The sequence below is a fragment of the Mytilus californianus genome, unplaced genomic scaffold, assembly GCF_021869535.1.
Source record: "Mytilus californianus isolate M0D057914Y unplaced genomic scaffold, xbMytCali1.0.p SCAF_1, whole genome shotgun sequence".
Taxonomy (NCBI): domain Eukaryota; kingdom Metazoa; phylum Mollusca; class Bivalvia; order Mytilida; family Mytilidae; genus Mytilus; species Mytilus californianus.
Window position 1 is genome coordinate 49695802 of NW_026262581.1, and position 17377 is coordinate 49713178.

General features: G+C 31.6%; 2 protein-coding genes across 3 annotated transcripts in view; both read right to left on the reverse strand.

Moving 5' to 3' along the window:
• The window catches only part of LOC127720583 (plexin A3-like), a 175667-nt gene that overhangs the window by 99663 nt on the left and 58627 nt on the right, over positions 1-17377 (reverse strand). Inside the window, exons 30-32 of the mRNA XM_052227234.1 lie at positions 14631-14719; positions 7248-7322; positions 6483-6643 (exon numbers count right to left, since the gene is read on the reverse strand). Of these exons, the coding sequence (XP_052083194.1) occupies positions 6483-6643; positions 7248-7322; positions 14631-14719 (325 nt within the window). The remainder of the gene's footprint in view (positions 1-6482; positions 6644-7247; positions 7323-14630; positions 14720-17377) is intronic.
• Positions 1-17377, reverse strand: part of LOC127720527 (plexin-B-like) — a 259946-nt gene that overhangs the window by 10390 nt on the left and 232179 nt on the right. The window lies entirely within an intron of this gene.

Sequence of the window (17377 nt, forward strand, 5' to 3'; positions counted from 1 at the left end):
TCTCTTGCCAGGCATTTTTAAAATTTGGTATTGCCCTTGGACAGATAAAATATGTGAAACGTTGGGAAATTGGAACTCTGTTCTTTTTTATTCTCATCAAAATCAATTCGAACAGAAGTATGCATTACTACCGAGCCCCTTAAATGCCCCATGTAAATATAAAATTTTTCGTTTGATAGAGATTTAATCTTGTGCGCACCAGTTTAAAAAATCGTGCCATAGACTTTCAAACTCGTGCGCACGACTTTAAAGCTTATATGCACGACTTTTAAAATCGTGCGCACAACTTTGTAATTCGTGCGCATGACATTTTAAAATTGGTTCGCACGACTTTCAACTCGTGTTCATAACTTTCAAACAAAGTTTGACTGACTCGATACGAACTTGCGCACGAGTTTGAAATTTGAACGCACGAGTTTAAAAGTCGAGCGCACCATTATTTAAAGTCGTGCGTACGATTTTGTAAACTAGTGCGCATCAGAATAAATCTCAGGCAAACAAATATATATATATTTACATAGCACTTAAGGGGCTCCGTACCATTCTCCAATATTATACACAGTGGGAACAAATAGCCCCAAAACAAACAAAAAATTTAAAAAAACTGTTCAATAGTATTATCCAATTCCCTTTTAAACTATTCGTCAGTTATGAAAGAACTATTTTTTAAACTTGAAAAAGGGTTGTTTTTTAAAGGGAAACTTCGCAAAAAAAATGAAAAATTGATATTATGTTCATTATGTATAAAAAAGCACAAATTCATAAATATTTAAGTTTTATTCTGCTAGACCAGAGATCACCATCGATTTTAAATTGAGAGTATCAATTATCTGCATGTGGCCATTATGACATCTTCCCGGTTTAAGGAACCACGTGATATCTTGAACCACAAAGGAACAAAACCAGCAGTAACCTAACGTAGTCGTAATTGAGTGTCGATATCATGTTAAGCGTACGGTTGTTTTATCCGACAAGGAAAGCATAAACAGTTTCCCGGGTCACAAAAATGATTATAATAGACATGGTTGTGCAACCTTTCCTGACTAACTTGATACGGAAAATGTAATTATTTTTTTAAAATAACTATGGTCTGTCGTTTTTAAACCATTTTTACTAAGTTTTTGAAACAAGAAATTTAAATGAGAATTAGTTAAAAAGTAAATAAGTGTTCCGTGTAAGATTGTTTCGAAAATCTAATTTGTTCACAATTCTTTTATGAAATAAACTTATTTAGATAAATTTGGACCTTCTCTTATCTGATCACCAGCATGGCTATGATGATGGAAGTGTTTAACGACCTTGACAGGCTTTACAGCCCTCGCACGGTCAGCATGGCTAAAGGTATTATTTCCATAGGTATTGTGAGGTGATACGTCCAGGTATTCAAGCGATTTCCTGTCGGACTTAAAAACTCTTATTACACAATTAAAAAATGCAAGTTAATGCATCGCTTCACTTCTGTGGGTATTGATCAGTGTACACGGCCGATAACTTGTAACTTTCCATTTAAAAACTATCAGGTGTAATATACATCTATGTCTTGCGTGTCCGATAGTGATATACTAGCCATTACTAAACTCATACGCTTGTTTATAAATAACATTTCTGGTGTAAAGAATGATATGTATGAAAATCTAAATAATTCCAAAAAAAGATTTGATAAAATAAAAATCTATTTACATATTTTCCAAGGGTACATTGGGGAAAATGTAAGTATATACTCGTTGTCAATAATTATGGACATTTTGAAACATACAAATATTGATTTAACAAAAATGTACGCACTCGTCGATCATTGGTTTATACGACTAGATAGAAGGTTACGGAACTATAGATAGTCGCAATTTAGAATATATACATGTATATTGAATACAAGAGAGAAACAATCAGAGCCAATCTGATTTAAATACAGGTCGATATCTAACTTGCTTTGGTTCATCGAAGTTATGGACATAGTAAAATCACAGATTTATATTTCAATTAGATTGTTCTCGAACAGTTTAAGAAATTCGTCATCATCACAATTGTTGGGTATAATGTATAATAATGTGAACATGGTTCTAAAAGTACCTTATGTCAATTTTCCTGTTCCGACATGCATGTAATATATGCCACTGGACGTACACTAATGATCCCAAAAAAAGCCTATTTATAGACTGATAGTAGTTGAATTAACGTCTGATCAGCTAGAGGGTTGGTTAATTTATATAGTTAGCTTGTGGGGGAATAAACCATTCCCAATATTGCACTTTTGCATAAAATATTAAATGAGAGTAATAAAACAATTGCTGATCTGTTATCTATAATAAAAAATAATGGCAGACATCAAGTATAATGCAAACTGGGTCAGATACCAATAAGTAAATTATATGCTAGTTTAATAATCCAGAGTTCTCTTAATATACTACAAAATTTACCCAAAAGAACTTACTTTAACTAAATCTAACATAAACAGCAGTAGTTGTGCTTTTCTAGATTTAGACATTTCAATCTCTAAAGGAAAACTCCATACTAAAATTACGACAAAAGAGACGACTTTTCATTCCCTATTGTTAATTTTCCTTTTTTAGACGACGATGTTCCTTTGGCTCCATCATACAGTGTTTATATATCCCAACTCGTTCGTTATGCCCGTGAGTGTAGTGATGTCATAGATTTTAACGAACGTAATCAATGCATCACTGGTAAATTATTAAGTCAGGGATTTCGTTATCATAAATTACGTAAAACTTTTACTAAATTCTTTCATAGATACAAAGATTTGATTAGTAAATTTGGCTGTACCTGTAGAAAACTGATTAAAAACGGTATTTCACATCCTCAATTTTACGGTAATATTGTACTTAAAGCGCGGATATCACTATGTGATTCGTGTAAACTCATCGAACCTTTAAACAAACTAATTAGTAAAGGTTATCTTACCAATCTTGTAATTAGATCTTTGAATATAGTTTACATTGGCACTACTATCGATTTTGTCATCAGCAAATTAAAACATAACTAAATTTGTATTCTATTCAAACGGGATGTATAAAGACACACCCACGTTGATTTTGATCTATAAAGAGGTTAACTCCTAAAAATCCTACTGCCTGTCGATACATGTATGTTCTGCAATGCAAAAGTCATGTCTTCTTTGACTGTCCATGACGTTAAAATACTAAATCCCTGGAATGTGTTTTAGTTGATTTTAGTCTCTGATGCATGATTTTTTATTATTAATTTTTTTTGGCTTTAAACTAGCTGTCAGTAACTGCGAGTACTCTCAAATCGTACTTTCTTGTTTATTTGACCTGTTGATACTAATTGTAATGCTTTTCTGTTATTTAATGTTTACTTATTCAGGGTTATATATGGTCTATCTACCAGCTTTGATAAGTGTTTGGTATTACTATAAATTTTCACTTCTTCGTACTATGAAAATCAAAATTATTTATTTTGTAAAAATATTTCCTTTCTCCATTTGAACTGTACACGTATACCTAACAACAAAATTATTTTCATTTACCTGTGTTTAAAGTAATTGCAAATGGCTGATATTTTTGTTCAAGCATATTGTTTTTCTTAAATTGCTTAACATTTCACAGCGGTATAACTTGTTACTTTAATTATTCTTCCTTTAGTTTTTTTTATTTTGTATTTACATTGTATCATAGATCAAATTTATTTGTTCAGTGTATGTTCACTAGTGTGAATATGCCATTTCAATTGATATTTTAAAGTGTGTCTTTCTATGCTGTGATGGTACACTATTATTTCAGATAAGGGTGAAGGTTTGGTACCATTAAAACGTTTAAACCCGCTTCAATTGTTTGCACCTGTCCTAAGTCGGGAATCTGATGTTCATTAGTTGTCGTTTGTTGATGTGTTTCATAAGTGTTTCTCGTTTCTCGTTTTTTATATAGATTAGACCGTTGGTTTTCCCGTTTGGATGGTTTTACACTAGTAATTTTTGGGCCCTGTATAGCTTGCTGTTCGGTGTAAGCCAAGGCTCCGTGTTGAAGACCGTACTTTGACCTATAATGATTTACTTTTATAAATTTTGACTTGGATGGAGAGTTGTCTCATTGGCACTCATACCACATCTTCTTATATCTAATAAGAGAAAATATAAATACGAAAAGTCACATGTCTGGTAGAAAAATTCTCACCAACTATAGGATCCCACGTACAATTGTCAAGTCTATCGAAAGTTACAAAATAAGAACGTTGTTTTTATGAATTTACAAGAAGAATTCTGTTCTTGGACGTAGTTTTCTTTTTTTTTTTTAGTTCAGTGATTCAAATTGAGAAAAAAAATCTAGTCAGAATTTAAATTGTTCCGGCAATCCCCCAGCTAAGACTCCTCTAAAATCATGAATGGTAATGCTTCACAATCATCAGAATTTTCTTTGCATTGGTACATTCTGTCTCGGTAGTGATTAACCTTGACATTTCCGGGTATAACAGAGCTACTTGTATATTACCTTATGTGGTTAGGTGACGTCCCATGTGGTCTTATGTATACAGGTTCACATTTATAATGGTTTCTGATATAACAAGGTTTTATGACATTCACACTTCTGCATGTTTTGTATACCAAATTCTTATCTTATTTTCAGACCGAATGAGGATGTGAATACTTTCTAGGAAAAATATTGAGTATCTAATTAATTTCGGGATTTTTTCTTTCTTGGTATTTAATCGCATAAATTTAAAGAATATACTGCTTTTCCGCTTTAGAAGTATTCTTGTCAGTTTAGACAGACATATGTCATGTCTTTAGTATAGAGTGGGTTTATGAATAAATGATAAGTCTTGCAAAGGTATAAGATATAAAGCACATTGAAAATTTATTCCGCCAGTCTGTCTCCATCCAAAAAAGGGAAGTTGACGTAAGATTGATTCCGTTAATCTTTTTAAAAAATCGTTGATCAAATAGTTAAAGTCTTTATACGTTGTAGGATTTAAAATATTTTAATAAGGGCATTCCCGATTAGGCAAATGTAAATCGCTTTGGACGGACCAAACTATATTAATGTAACTGATGATTTTCTCTGCACATTTAAAAATTCAAGGTTACCGATGACAATTTAGAATAGTACAGTTTTTGGTTTATACGTGGGCCATTCTTATTCATAAAATTATTTGATTGAAAGTAATTCAGAATTTCGATGTTACAACAAAATACTCACCTATTTATTTAAAAACTGAGCTAACGCAAAATATAAAAAAAATATATAACGGCGATTCAGGTATTTTGCCACCATATTCCTCCCCAAATAATTTTTTTTTTCTGTCTCTAACTCGCACCTCAATTATCTTTTTATTTTATGTTTTTTTCAGACCTGAAACGGTGAACCCTTGAGGCCAAACAACACTCTAGTGAAGATCAAAAGATTAAAATTACGTAATGCTAATCTTTTAATTATCGTGAATTTAATCACGCCTTTACCAGGTAGTGTCAGAGTATAATACACATTGTATTTTCACAGTACTAGCGGGAAATGTTTGCTAGACAGAGGCAAGGATCTTTATAGTAAGACAAATCCTTGACTGAAGTAAAAGGTGAGAATACAAACATGCATTTTTATTACACTATCAGTTATATATGTTTGTTCAACATGTACGTCGGAAAAAAAATTCATAAAAATATTCTATTGTGTGATTTACTTATTACTATAATCATATCAGAAATCCCTAAAATATAAATCATACATTTTGATTTAAAAAGTTGCACGGCTGATCACTTTACTCACTTAATTATTAGTTGGTTAATAGATACGCAAAATAGTCGTCGATGCGCTTTAAATCGCGTTATTAGATGATTAACGAATAAGACTTAATATGAGATTAAATCCACTTCCGGCATGCAATTAGACTTAAACTACGTCACAGTAGTCAGGAAGTTCGAATAAATAAAATTAATAATTCCCAATTTTCTTCTTTATTAGTGTTCATATCCAGATAAAACTTGGTGGTATTATGAACATAATAAGATGATAAATGTAATTGGTAAAAAATATCATAAAACTGGAGCAAGAAAGTTTTGTTGTGCATATTTTTGAATTCTGAACATATCTGTTAGCGAGCTTACACGAAAAAGTCGATTTCTGCCCTTCAGTAAAAAAAACTCAATTGATTTGAGAAATTTATCCTATCAACACACAAAGATTGAACATGGTAAAATTAATTAGCGTACACATTATTTTGAGATCACCCCTATAGCTTGCCTGTATGATTTGTAGTCGTCCTCGTACTCGGACCTGGACTTCGCTCTCACCACATATGGAATTTACTGACCCCATATATATGCTATTAGGACACTAGCACACTATGTTACTTATATTACATTTCCATGTGAATTGCATTTCACGATCTATTACATTATGCTGTCCCTTAACCTTTTAAAGCTCAGATCTTCAAATGTTTGGCATTTCTGGATCTCCAAAATTATGTTGTCACTTTCCTTTGACCCATAACCTTATTATTCTGATACTGACCTATTACATTTCCATGTGTATGTTACTTCTGGATCTGTAATATTGTGTTGTTTGGCTGCGTCGTCCAAGAAATCAAACAAATATTTTATCATAGGAATCTTATTTGGACTAGCAGTCAGAACATTTTTAATAAAATCATCAATATACTGTTTCAGAGTACTCTGAAAAAAACATACAGAAATTGGCTTATTTTTTTAATTGCAGTAAACAAATGTTTCTCACACATAATGTTTATTTCACTGTAAAAACAATATACCCAAATAACCAAGACCTTGACTTGCTTGCTGGTTTTTAGTTATCATTTTAAAACAAATTTCTGAAACATAAGTATATATAAATTGCTATACTGCTTTGATTTTGTTACAAGTCATTATAACCATGTAGGTTAGAAGGGTAAAATAGAAACTGAAAATGTCTAAAAATAAATATAGTTTAAATACCACAATAATGTTAAATGTGTTCCCTATTTGAATTTCTACTCATGAAAAAACTTGCTGTCAAGCTCGACTAAACAAATGGTAAAAGAAACAGGAGTGTGCACAGTTTATAGTTGTTATTCTTATGTAAATAAAATGCCTGCACACAAGAAATACTGATTTTGTTTCTTTGCTTGCATATCGGAAATATTTTTCTCTCTCTGTCAGATACAGTAAAAACAAATCTCTTTCTATATCTACTAGTATTGCATTTTTACGCAGTCTCATTGGTTTTCCTCTTTACTCGATGAAAACATGACAAAGATTTGATTGGCTTATGACAACTTACCTTTGTAGCTAACAATCTAGTAAGATCTATCTCTGAACTAAGGCATTTGATCTGTGCATCATCATGTTGTTTAACCTGTGATTATTAATAGAAAAAAGATGACAATGTACCGATTTTAAAAAATAACAACAATTGCATAATCGATTTTTGTTCAATTAATAATTTATATTTACAAAACATTAAAATGATGGAGATATAAAGTATGTGCGCCTTTTGTTGTTACCGATAGTATGATAGAAAAAGCCCTAAGGGGTTACAAAATGTCAACAATAGTGAAAAGGTTTGATGTGAGCATCTTTAACAAAAATACACAGACCAAAACGAGATTATTTTAAAAACCTTTCTATTTAACTTGTAAGATAAATATGTATATTAACTTTTGAAATTTATACAAAAATATCCATCAAGTTAAACAACAGCGTAATGTCAGTTGTCATGATAATTTACAGCACAAACCATTAACATTGTATACAATTTTCTCATCAGTGATCAGGTGTTTTTGTTTCAAGAGCTTTCTGAAATAGTTTTGGTTGTTAAAAGAAGTTGGTTCACAAAGCTAAAATTGGCCCTGAGATTGGAAGTTCTTTTTTTAAATCATGCCACAGTACTTAAAATTTCACATATAATTAGTTGTTATATTACTATTTATACAAAAGAAATTTTGTTTGGCTCCTCAAATTATAACTTTTGATATAATGACACCTAATTAGGCATAATTTGTGTTGAATCGTTAGTTTTGGTAAAAAAAAAAATCCATAATTTATCACTGTTTACAGCATTATTTACTTTGGCCGTCATCCCCGATCCAGATTGTTTTTGTGTCTAAGTATTCAATATTAACCTTAGCACTTGTTGGATCATAGATTGCGGCCAAGGTGCTCCTAAAGCTTTTAGGTCTGAAAAATGCAACAAATCATCGTATTTCGACAAGATCTCTAAAAACTGAGCCGTTACTTTCATGAAGAGATTTATTTTACTGAGGATTTAGGCATTTGAAAAGGATCCGTTTTAAAAAAAAAATTGTGGACCTTTTTGATATATTAATATAAAGTTGATAAACCTGAAATTCAAGGCCATATTTTGTTAAAAGTGAACCTTGTCCTTTAATTACTCAAACTCGAAGTCTAACATAATTACCATATCAAGTTGTTTCACATCAGCATTTTTTACTTCAACAAAACATTATATTAAAAAAAAGTATATGTAACAAACTAAAGGTAATAAGAATTTGCTAACCATAACATAATGTGTCGTCAATTCTTTTTAAGATTTAATATTGCTCGTGTAAGGTCAAGGAACAGTAAATTGGCAAATGAATTTTTAAAGTTATGGTGTAATTATTCTTGAAATAACTTCTCTTATGTGTGCCACATCATTCTCTCAATTTTAGGCCAGTTTTTATACTAAAATTTTAATAAGACGCATACCACCTATTATTGGTCCTCATTCCTATTTACGATAATTTTTTCACTTCAAAACATTTTATGGAACTGGATCTATATACCTGTATTTATACATCAGACCGTACTGCACTGGTTACCGGAATTTTGGATACACCGAACCAGGCACTTCATATTTGAGAAACAGGCTATATATGCCCTTAATTTTAGAGTTCATTCATACATTTTTCTATTATTCAAAATTATCAGTAAATTACTACAAGAATCACCAGTCCTTCACCTTTCATCTGGCACCTTAACTACTAAAATATATGCAACATAGTTTAAGATTTAACCTTATGCGTAGGAACTATTTTGCTTTAAATATGAACTACTTTCCAGTATGTTCTTTTTTACTGGGCCCGATTAGGTGGTGTTACATCTTACAAAGTCTATCCAAATTATTTTTGCAAAGGATTTCGCTCAAGCCGGTGCTAGGGGCCGTCTTAAACTTGCAGTGAGGTGAAAGTTTGTTTGCTCCGTGATGGAGGCCTCACCGTGACTTTGAGATGAAGAACAGCAATAAAAGCGCTGTTCTTTTGCTTTTTGTGTGTGTTTTTTTTTTGCTGTGCATGTACTGATTTTGTGTCATGGATGGATACCCCATATCCTTTGTTTTTCTATTATGTCACAAATTTTAGAATTAAAGCTTTTATGGGATATGATCAAGATGATAGTCTGCGGATCTGCAATCTCATTTTCGTCATTTTAGAAGAAGGCAGGAAATAAAAAAGAAAAAGAATTACTATATAAGGTATCATTATTAGATAAAAAAAAACTCTTAGAGAATAACTTGCCATCAGTACACCAAGAAAGGGAAGGGGTGGAACTAGAACTAAAAATATTCAGGGAAAAAAAGATCAAAGGTATAATTACCAGAGCTAAGGCAAGATGGCAAGTAGAGGGAGAAAAAGGAAGTAACTATTTTTGTAATTTGGAAAAGAAACATTACACACACAAAATATTCTCAAACTTATTCTGGAGGACGAATCTGAAATAACAGATCCAAGTATTATTAGAAATGAAAAAAAGCAATTTTTTTTAAAAATATATACTAGTTCTAATCCATTGTTACTTGAAACTCACAGGGACACGTTTCTTCAGCATGACAATCCTTTTATTACAAAACCTAATTAGGAAGAGATGGTTAACTGTTACTGTGAGGGACCTTTAACAATGCAGGAGTGTCTGTCTTTTCTTAAACATAAGAAGAATTTCAAATCACCTGGTATAGACGGATTTACTGTTGAGTTATATATAAAAATATTGAATGATATTAAGATACCACTGGTAAGATGTTTAAATGAGGCTTTAGAATATTGAAAGTTCTCTATCACTCAAATAAAGGCAACAGTAGTATACCGCTGTTTAGACAGGGACGCATTTCTTGTATACCAAAGGAGGGTAAGTCAAAATTTTATCTAAAGAAATGGCAACCTATCACACTGTTGTGTGTAGACTATAAGATAGCTACAGCAAGTCTAGCAAATAGATTAAAAAAGGTGCTGGTAAATATAATAAGCCAAACACAAAAAGGTTTTCTTAAAGGTAAGTATATAGGCGAATGTAATAGATGTATTTATGATCTAATAGAAAAGATGGATGAACATAACATTCCGTGACTTTTACATTAAGTCGATTTTAAAATAGCTTTCGACACGGCCGAATGGTCTTTTATATTAGAGGCTTTGCAGTTTTATGGCTTTGACCATACATTTATAAGTTGGATAAGGGCATGCTACTGTGATGCCTCTAGTACAGTGTTAATAACGGATATATTTCAGAATTGTTTTCATTGAAAAAGGGGGGTTCGTATATTTATTTTAGTGTTTAAATTACTCAGTGCAGCTATTAGAATGATCCTGATGTTGCTGGTGTAACAAATAATGACTCTGAATTTTTGTTGAGTCAATACTTATGTGATGATGATTCTACTTTAGTCCTGGATGGTGACCAAAAGTCCCTAAATCAATGTTTACATTTGTTTGATAAATTTTCAGAATGTGCTTGACTTAGATGTTATGTTGAGAAAACTAAAGCCATATGGATTGGGTAGTATGGAAAAACTTTTGCCAGAAAAAATTTGTTTGGAACTATTCTTGGAGGTTCAAACTATTAGGTATATGATTTGAGCCTGCTAAAGTGGATAAGACTCTATGTAATTTTACAGCCAAGATAAACAGTATCAAGTCTTTGCTAAATACTTGGGCTTATAGAGAACTAACATATATTAGAAGGGTTGTGGTTATTAAAACTTTAGCACTTCCAATATTGGTTCAAGTTCTGACTGTCCTCCTAACCCCACAGAAGGTGTTCTGAAGGAGATTAAGAATATATTTTTAAATTTTCAATTGAAGGAAAACCAGATTTAAAGGAGCAGTGGTAATGTCCGAACATTATGATGTCGGTCTTAAGATGCATACTATTTAATATTTTTGCTGTAGTGTAAAAATGTCTTGGCTGTATAAATTATTAGATCCACAAAATTACTCCCCTTGGAAAGTTTTGCTGCTAAGTTATATACAAAACTTTGGGGATGACAAAATTTTACACTTAAGTCAAGATCGATTGCTTCATTTAGCTAAAAAAGTCAATCCCTTTTGCAATGATACCCTGGTAAATTTTTTTGCAAAAGTTGCAAAATAAGTTTAAAGTTGAAAACAATACTGATGTTCTGGCCCAGTCCATATGGCTGAACCCAAACATCAAAATAGGTGGCAAGATGATTTCGAAGTTCAAATATATTGAAAATGGTATATTCTTTATTAATGATCTGGTGTCAGATAATAATACATTATTCTCATATGGAGAATTAAAAAAAAAAAATATAATATCAATACTAATTTTGTAGAGTTTTATGGTATTATAAGTGCAATTCCAAATAGATGGAAAAGTATGATAAAAGGTAGTTCTTAATTGGATAACATTGAAAATAAATTGGTAGATAAAGTTAGAAAGGAACCAAAATCTTTTAAATTTCTCTATAAATTATTTTTGGAAGATAATGAAGTGTGAGCTTTATCTTCCCGTAATAAATTGGAAATAGATTTAAATCTGCAGATTGAAGATTGGAATACTATTTACTCCGTGCCTTTTACTATATCCAGAAATTCTTTTTTTACAAAATTTTCTATCATGATTGTTCATAGAATTCTACCATGTAATTCATTTTTATTGAAATGTAAATTAAAAGAAACTGAACTATGTACATTTTGTTCAGAAATCAGAGAAAAAAATGTTCACATTTTTTTGGGAATGTAATGGTATATAAAATTTCTGGATATTCATTATAGACTGGATTAGAAATTATGACATTATCTTGCCTTTCAACGCAAAAGAAGTAATTTTAGGTGTGTCTGTGGATTTTGTCATCAGTAAAACAGTTAATAATATTGTGTTGTTATTTAAATACTATATATACAAATGTAGTTGTAAGAACATATTGCCCGAAAAATATGGTGGGATACAATATTTAAAATATTCTATTTATATAGAAAAATACTCTGTATGTTTCTTAACCCCTGCGCAAAAAGTAAAAATGGATCAGAAATAGCAATTGTTAGAAGCAGCTTTTAATTAACAAAATCAATTTTAATGTTTATATCTTATTATATCATTATGACTTGATCGATCTTACAAGTGTTACTTAATTTCTTATGCTTTTTTTCTAATACTGTAGTATCTAATATTACATGTTTCATCATGAAAAAAAAAATTACAAAAAAAAAAAAAAATTAGTAAAATTTTGCATTCAAGTTTAACTCTGAAAATAGAACAAAAAATAATTCATTTATCTCTTTTAATGTCTGAAATATTACTGATTAAATTTTTTCGAAAAAGGTGAAAATTTGTAAGGAAATTACATAAAATAAGCTTGAATTTTCCTTTAAATCATCAAATCTCCAATTGCAAGTACATAGATTTTTCTTAGAAACTATATGCTGTTAATGCATAAATTTCCGTTTAAATGATGTAAAATAATCAAAGGGTCGTCAACTTCCTTTTTGGTGTATTAACCAATCAGTTATCTAGTTGGTAGTGAAAAATTTCTAAAAAATCGACGTTTTATAATCAGCAACGTTACGCTTTTTTCGACGTTTTGTGGTATTCTTTCACTTAGAACACTTCTTTGAATGATGTATACCGTAAGTACGATGTAATTCGATTTTCCTATCATTATTTTACATCATTAAAACGGAAATTCATGTACCAACAGCATATACTTCGTAAAGAAAAATCTCGGTACCTGAAACAGGAGATTTAATGATTTTGAGACAAATTTAAGAATTTTTTTTTTAGGAATTCATGTACTTTCTATACAAATATTCTCCCATTTTGAAAGAATTCAGTCAGTATATGTTAGGAAACTCGATCTGTCGGAAGGACACAAATAACCTGCTCGCAAGAAAAGCTTGAAGCCAAAGTACGAAGCCCGTAATTTCGGCATAATTCAGCGGAGCAGAACTAAACGTAAACTCGATCTGTAACACATATTAGTAGACTCACATACAAAAAGTCAGCTCAATACGTGAAGGCGTTTAGAAAAAGGTCTGCATAACTGTTCGTTGCGGAATGACGGAATCACAGAATGGCGGTGCCATAATAAAAATAATAAATTTATATTTTTTTTCGATTTTCAGTTAAAGTTCAACAAACTAAGATGTATGCAACATTTTACAAAAATCTGTGACATAGCCAATTTACTGTAACTTGACCTTAATTTGACAGTATCGAATGAAATTTGCAAACATTGACATATCTGAATATTTTTTTTCTTTGTTAATGCAATAATTCAAAACACTATCTTCATCTTAAAATAGAATTCAGAAACATATTACATTTACTGACTTATTCAAGATTCCAAATATGAATTTTTGACATGGGAGCTCACCAAAGGGAAATAGTTTTCATTCAAGGGCGTATAATTCAAACTGGTTATTGCTGAATATCAACATAATTGTACATAGTTTTGTAATATAATTAGAAAATAAGAATGGTACCTTTTTTTTGTCTGTTATTTACTGAAACAAACTTTATAAATATACAATATATGTACATCGTTGGAAAATATAAAATTCATGTGTACGAGCTTTAATAACAGGACGAAAGCGAGGCTTGCCGAGCTTTTCGTTTGCTTCGGAGCGAGTACAAAATCATTTTATATCTGCAGCAAGGTACATATATTGTTTTTATTCTGTAATTTACACCCAGCACTTGAAGCTTCAGTTTAAAGTCAAATCATTATCTGTGATTTTTCAGAGAAATCGACATAATTTAAACATTGACTGCGAAGAGCACCCTAGAATAAACTATGACGGAAAAAAAAATCCACATAACCGCTTGCTCAAAAAGGAAGCAGGAGAAGTAATTTGTACAAGTACAAATAAAGTAAAAATTTATTTGTGTACCTGTTATTTGTAAAATGGTTGGCTGATTGCAGGATAAAAAAAGATGTCTGTCAAAAAGTAATTATTTCTAGAGACAAGCTTTTGTTTTGATAGCCAAAAATTGATTCTACTTTACATAAAATTCTTATATTGAGAACCCTGTATATATTGAAAACGAGTATATAAAGCTATTTTTTCAAAATAATTTTTTAGTTAGGGCTGTTCCATTTAAACATACATGGTACAATTGGAAGGCAACTGGAGTAACCACCTATAGAAGCAATTTTAGAACTTCCATTTACTGTACAAATAAAGTAGTTGACATCGACCAATAATTACATTACCTTGGTCCTATGTATGTTTTGACGCCTTTTTAACCCCTTCAATCAGTAAAAAAATGTAAATTTCTTGTACATAAATGAATATTCTTGTACAAAGAGTTTAACTCAGATCATTTATTTAATATAAAAATAAGAAGATGAGTTATAATTGCCAATGTTTTTTTACACAAAATACTAACTTATACTGATTTTGTATATTTTCATTTTTGTACCTACCAGATGCCAGTACTTTGTACAAACTTCACTGTCAGTGCATGCGGTAGAGATTGCCTCTCGATTGTGAAGTCCGGAGGAACGAATAGATCCTGTAAATAAATATATGTTTGGAAGTATATACAGAAGTTAATACTATACCATCTATAAAATTCAAATTATGACAGCTCCAGCTACATATTCATATAAAACATTGATATAATTTCTTAATCCATCAATTCAAAGAATGTTTTTGGAATATTCAGTGTCAAATAAGGAAATTTCAAAATGTAAAATTTCATTTCTTAAATTGTTAATTTCATTGTTTTTTTTTCAGATAGAATTGTAGATTTAATCTCATCTGCCTTTAGATAATACACTTAGCCGTCATAAACAAGTAGATCTGTGTTGCTCCTTAATGATTGCTCAGCTTTCAGTTATCAGTAAACATTCAATTGAAGGGTAATAGATATGAAAATTCATCTCATGGTAAAGCCTGATAACAAATATCAAGAAGTTCTTATATGTAGTTCCCTAGAAAAATGCGACGAAAATTTCATACATGGCCATTTTGTGTTAGAATATATAAGTATGCAGTAAACAGGAAGTTGATAAACATTGAATCGGAAACCGCATCACACAATAAAGCATGTTAAAATGAAGCCTGATAAAAAATTGAGGAATCTTTTTTGTAGTTACTCAGAAAAATGCTACGCAAATTTCATTCTAAGGACAAACAAAAAGTCGGGGATAAAACAGTATACCCCCTCCCTCAGAGCCAGGGTATACAAACATATTTTTATGATTAATCAGAAACAAAGGAAGATAAGTTGATCTATCCAAATCTGAAGTTAACCTAATGTTAGTTTTTTATCAAGTCAAAAAAGTTTAAATTATTGACTTTTTATACTACCACCGTATATGAATGATATAGCTGTAAGTAAATTCAAGACAGATGAGCAGATGATGTTAGGAAGTTTTATCTTTTTGATAGATCAAATGATGAGCTAATTCTATATTAAAGAAAAACGAGTACAGCACATGTACAAAAATGTAGTTTAATATTGTTCACAAAATACAAAAGCAAAACATTACATGAAATATCAAATATTTTGTTGGAGTTGCAAATTTAAGAATAAACTTTTATAATAAAAAAGGAATTCAGTGAGAAACACTCAAAACCTACCATTTAAAAATTTATCTTATATTCTGAAACACAGTGTCTGTCCTTATAGCATACCTATCATTGATTTACCTTATGTCTGAATAAAATCTTTAAAAATTTCTGTAAAGATTACGACTTCTTCTGTTTGGTCGTATAATTAATACAAGAAGATGCCAGCGAAATCACGGTACAATTAGGTAAGTGTTGAAACAAAGAGTGTCAAGAGTGCCTGTTTTTACACATAAAAAGGGGAGGGTCCGGACGTCGGGTGCCTGTGTTTACACATACCTCGAGGCTCTGAAGAGCCTGTGTCGCTCACCTGATTCTACTTTGGTTTGGGAAATCATGTAAAAATAGATTAAAATCATCACAGATACCTTAATAATGATTGAGGCCAAATTTGGTTTAATATTGGCCCCGTAATTCAATAAAAAATCCTGGTGGCCATCTTGAACAGTAAATCGGCAACAAAGTAGCAACACTTCATCAGCACCTTATAAGGAACATTTATGTCATGTTTGGTTTCATTCCATTCAGTGCACCTCTAGAAGAAGCATCTGTATGTATTTCCCAAAGGGTCTTATGTTAAACTAAGTCCCCTGCTGGCGGCCATTTTGGATTATGATTCGGCCACAAAGTAACAACACTTAGTCAGCACCTCATTAGGAACATTCATGTCATGTTTGGTTTCATTCTATTCAGTGGTTCTCTAGAAGAAAACATTTGTATGTATTTCCCATAGGGTCCTATGTTAAACTTATTCCCCCTGCCGGCAGCCATCTTGCATGACAAATCAGCTACAAAAAACAACACTTGGTCAGCATCTCAAAAGAAACATTCATACCATGTTTGGTTTCAATCAATTAAGCGATTTTCTAAAAGAGGACATTTGAATATATTTCCCATAGGGTCCCTTGTTAAACTAAGTCCCCCGTTGGCAGCCATCTTTGTTGATGGATTTGCTAATAAGTAACAACACTTGGTCAGCACCTCATAAGGAACATTCATGCCATGTTTGGTTTCATTCCATTGAGTGGTTCTGTAAAAGAGGCGTTTGTATGTATTTCCCATAGGGTCTTATGTTAAACGAAGTCCCCGGCTGGCGACATCTTGGATGATAGTTCGGCTTCAAAGTAACAACACTTGGTCAACACCTCATAAGGAACATTCATGCCATGTTTGGTTTCATTCCATCCAGTGGTTTTCTAAAAGAAGACATTTGTATGTATTTCTAATAGGGTCCTATGTTAAACGAAGTCCCCTGCTGGCGGCCATCTTGGATGATGGATCGGCTTCAAAATAACAACACTTGGTCAGCACCTGACAAGGAACATTCATGCTATATTTGGTTTCATTCCATTTAGGTTCTCTAGAAGAAGTTCAAAATGTAAAAAGTTAACGACGACGGACGTCAAATGATGAGAAAAGCTCACTTGGCCCTATGGGCCAGATGAGCTAAAAGGGGGGAGGATCACTTCGACACGTTCAACGCCCATTTCATTTTTGGGCAGTTCTTCACCTGAGTAAAAAGGGTGGATGTCGTTTAATTTAGCAAAATAATGCACTTACAATACAATACAGGATCCTTATAAGCCTAACTTTCCTA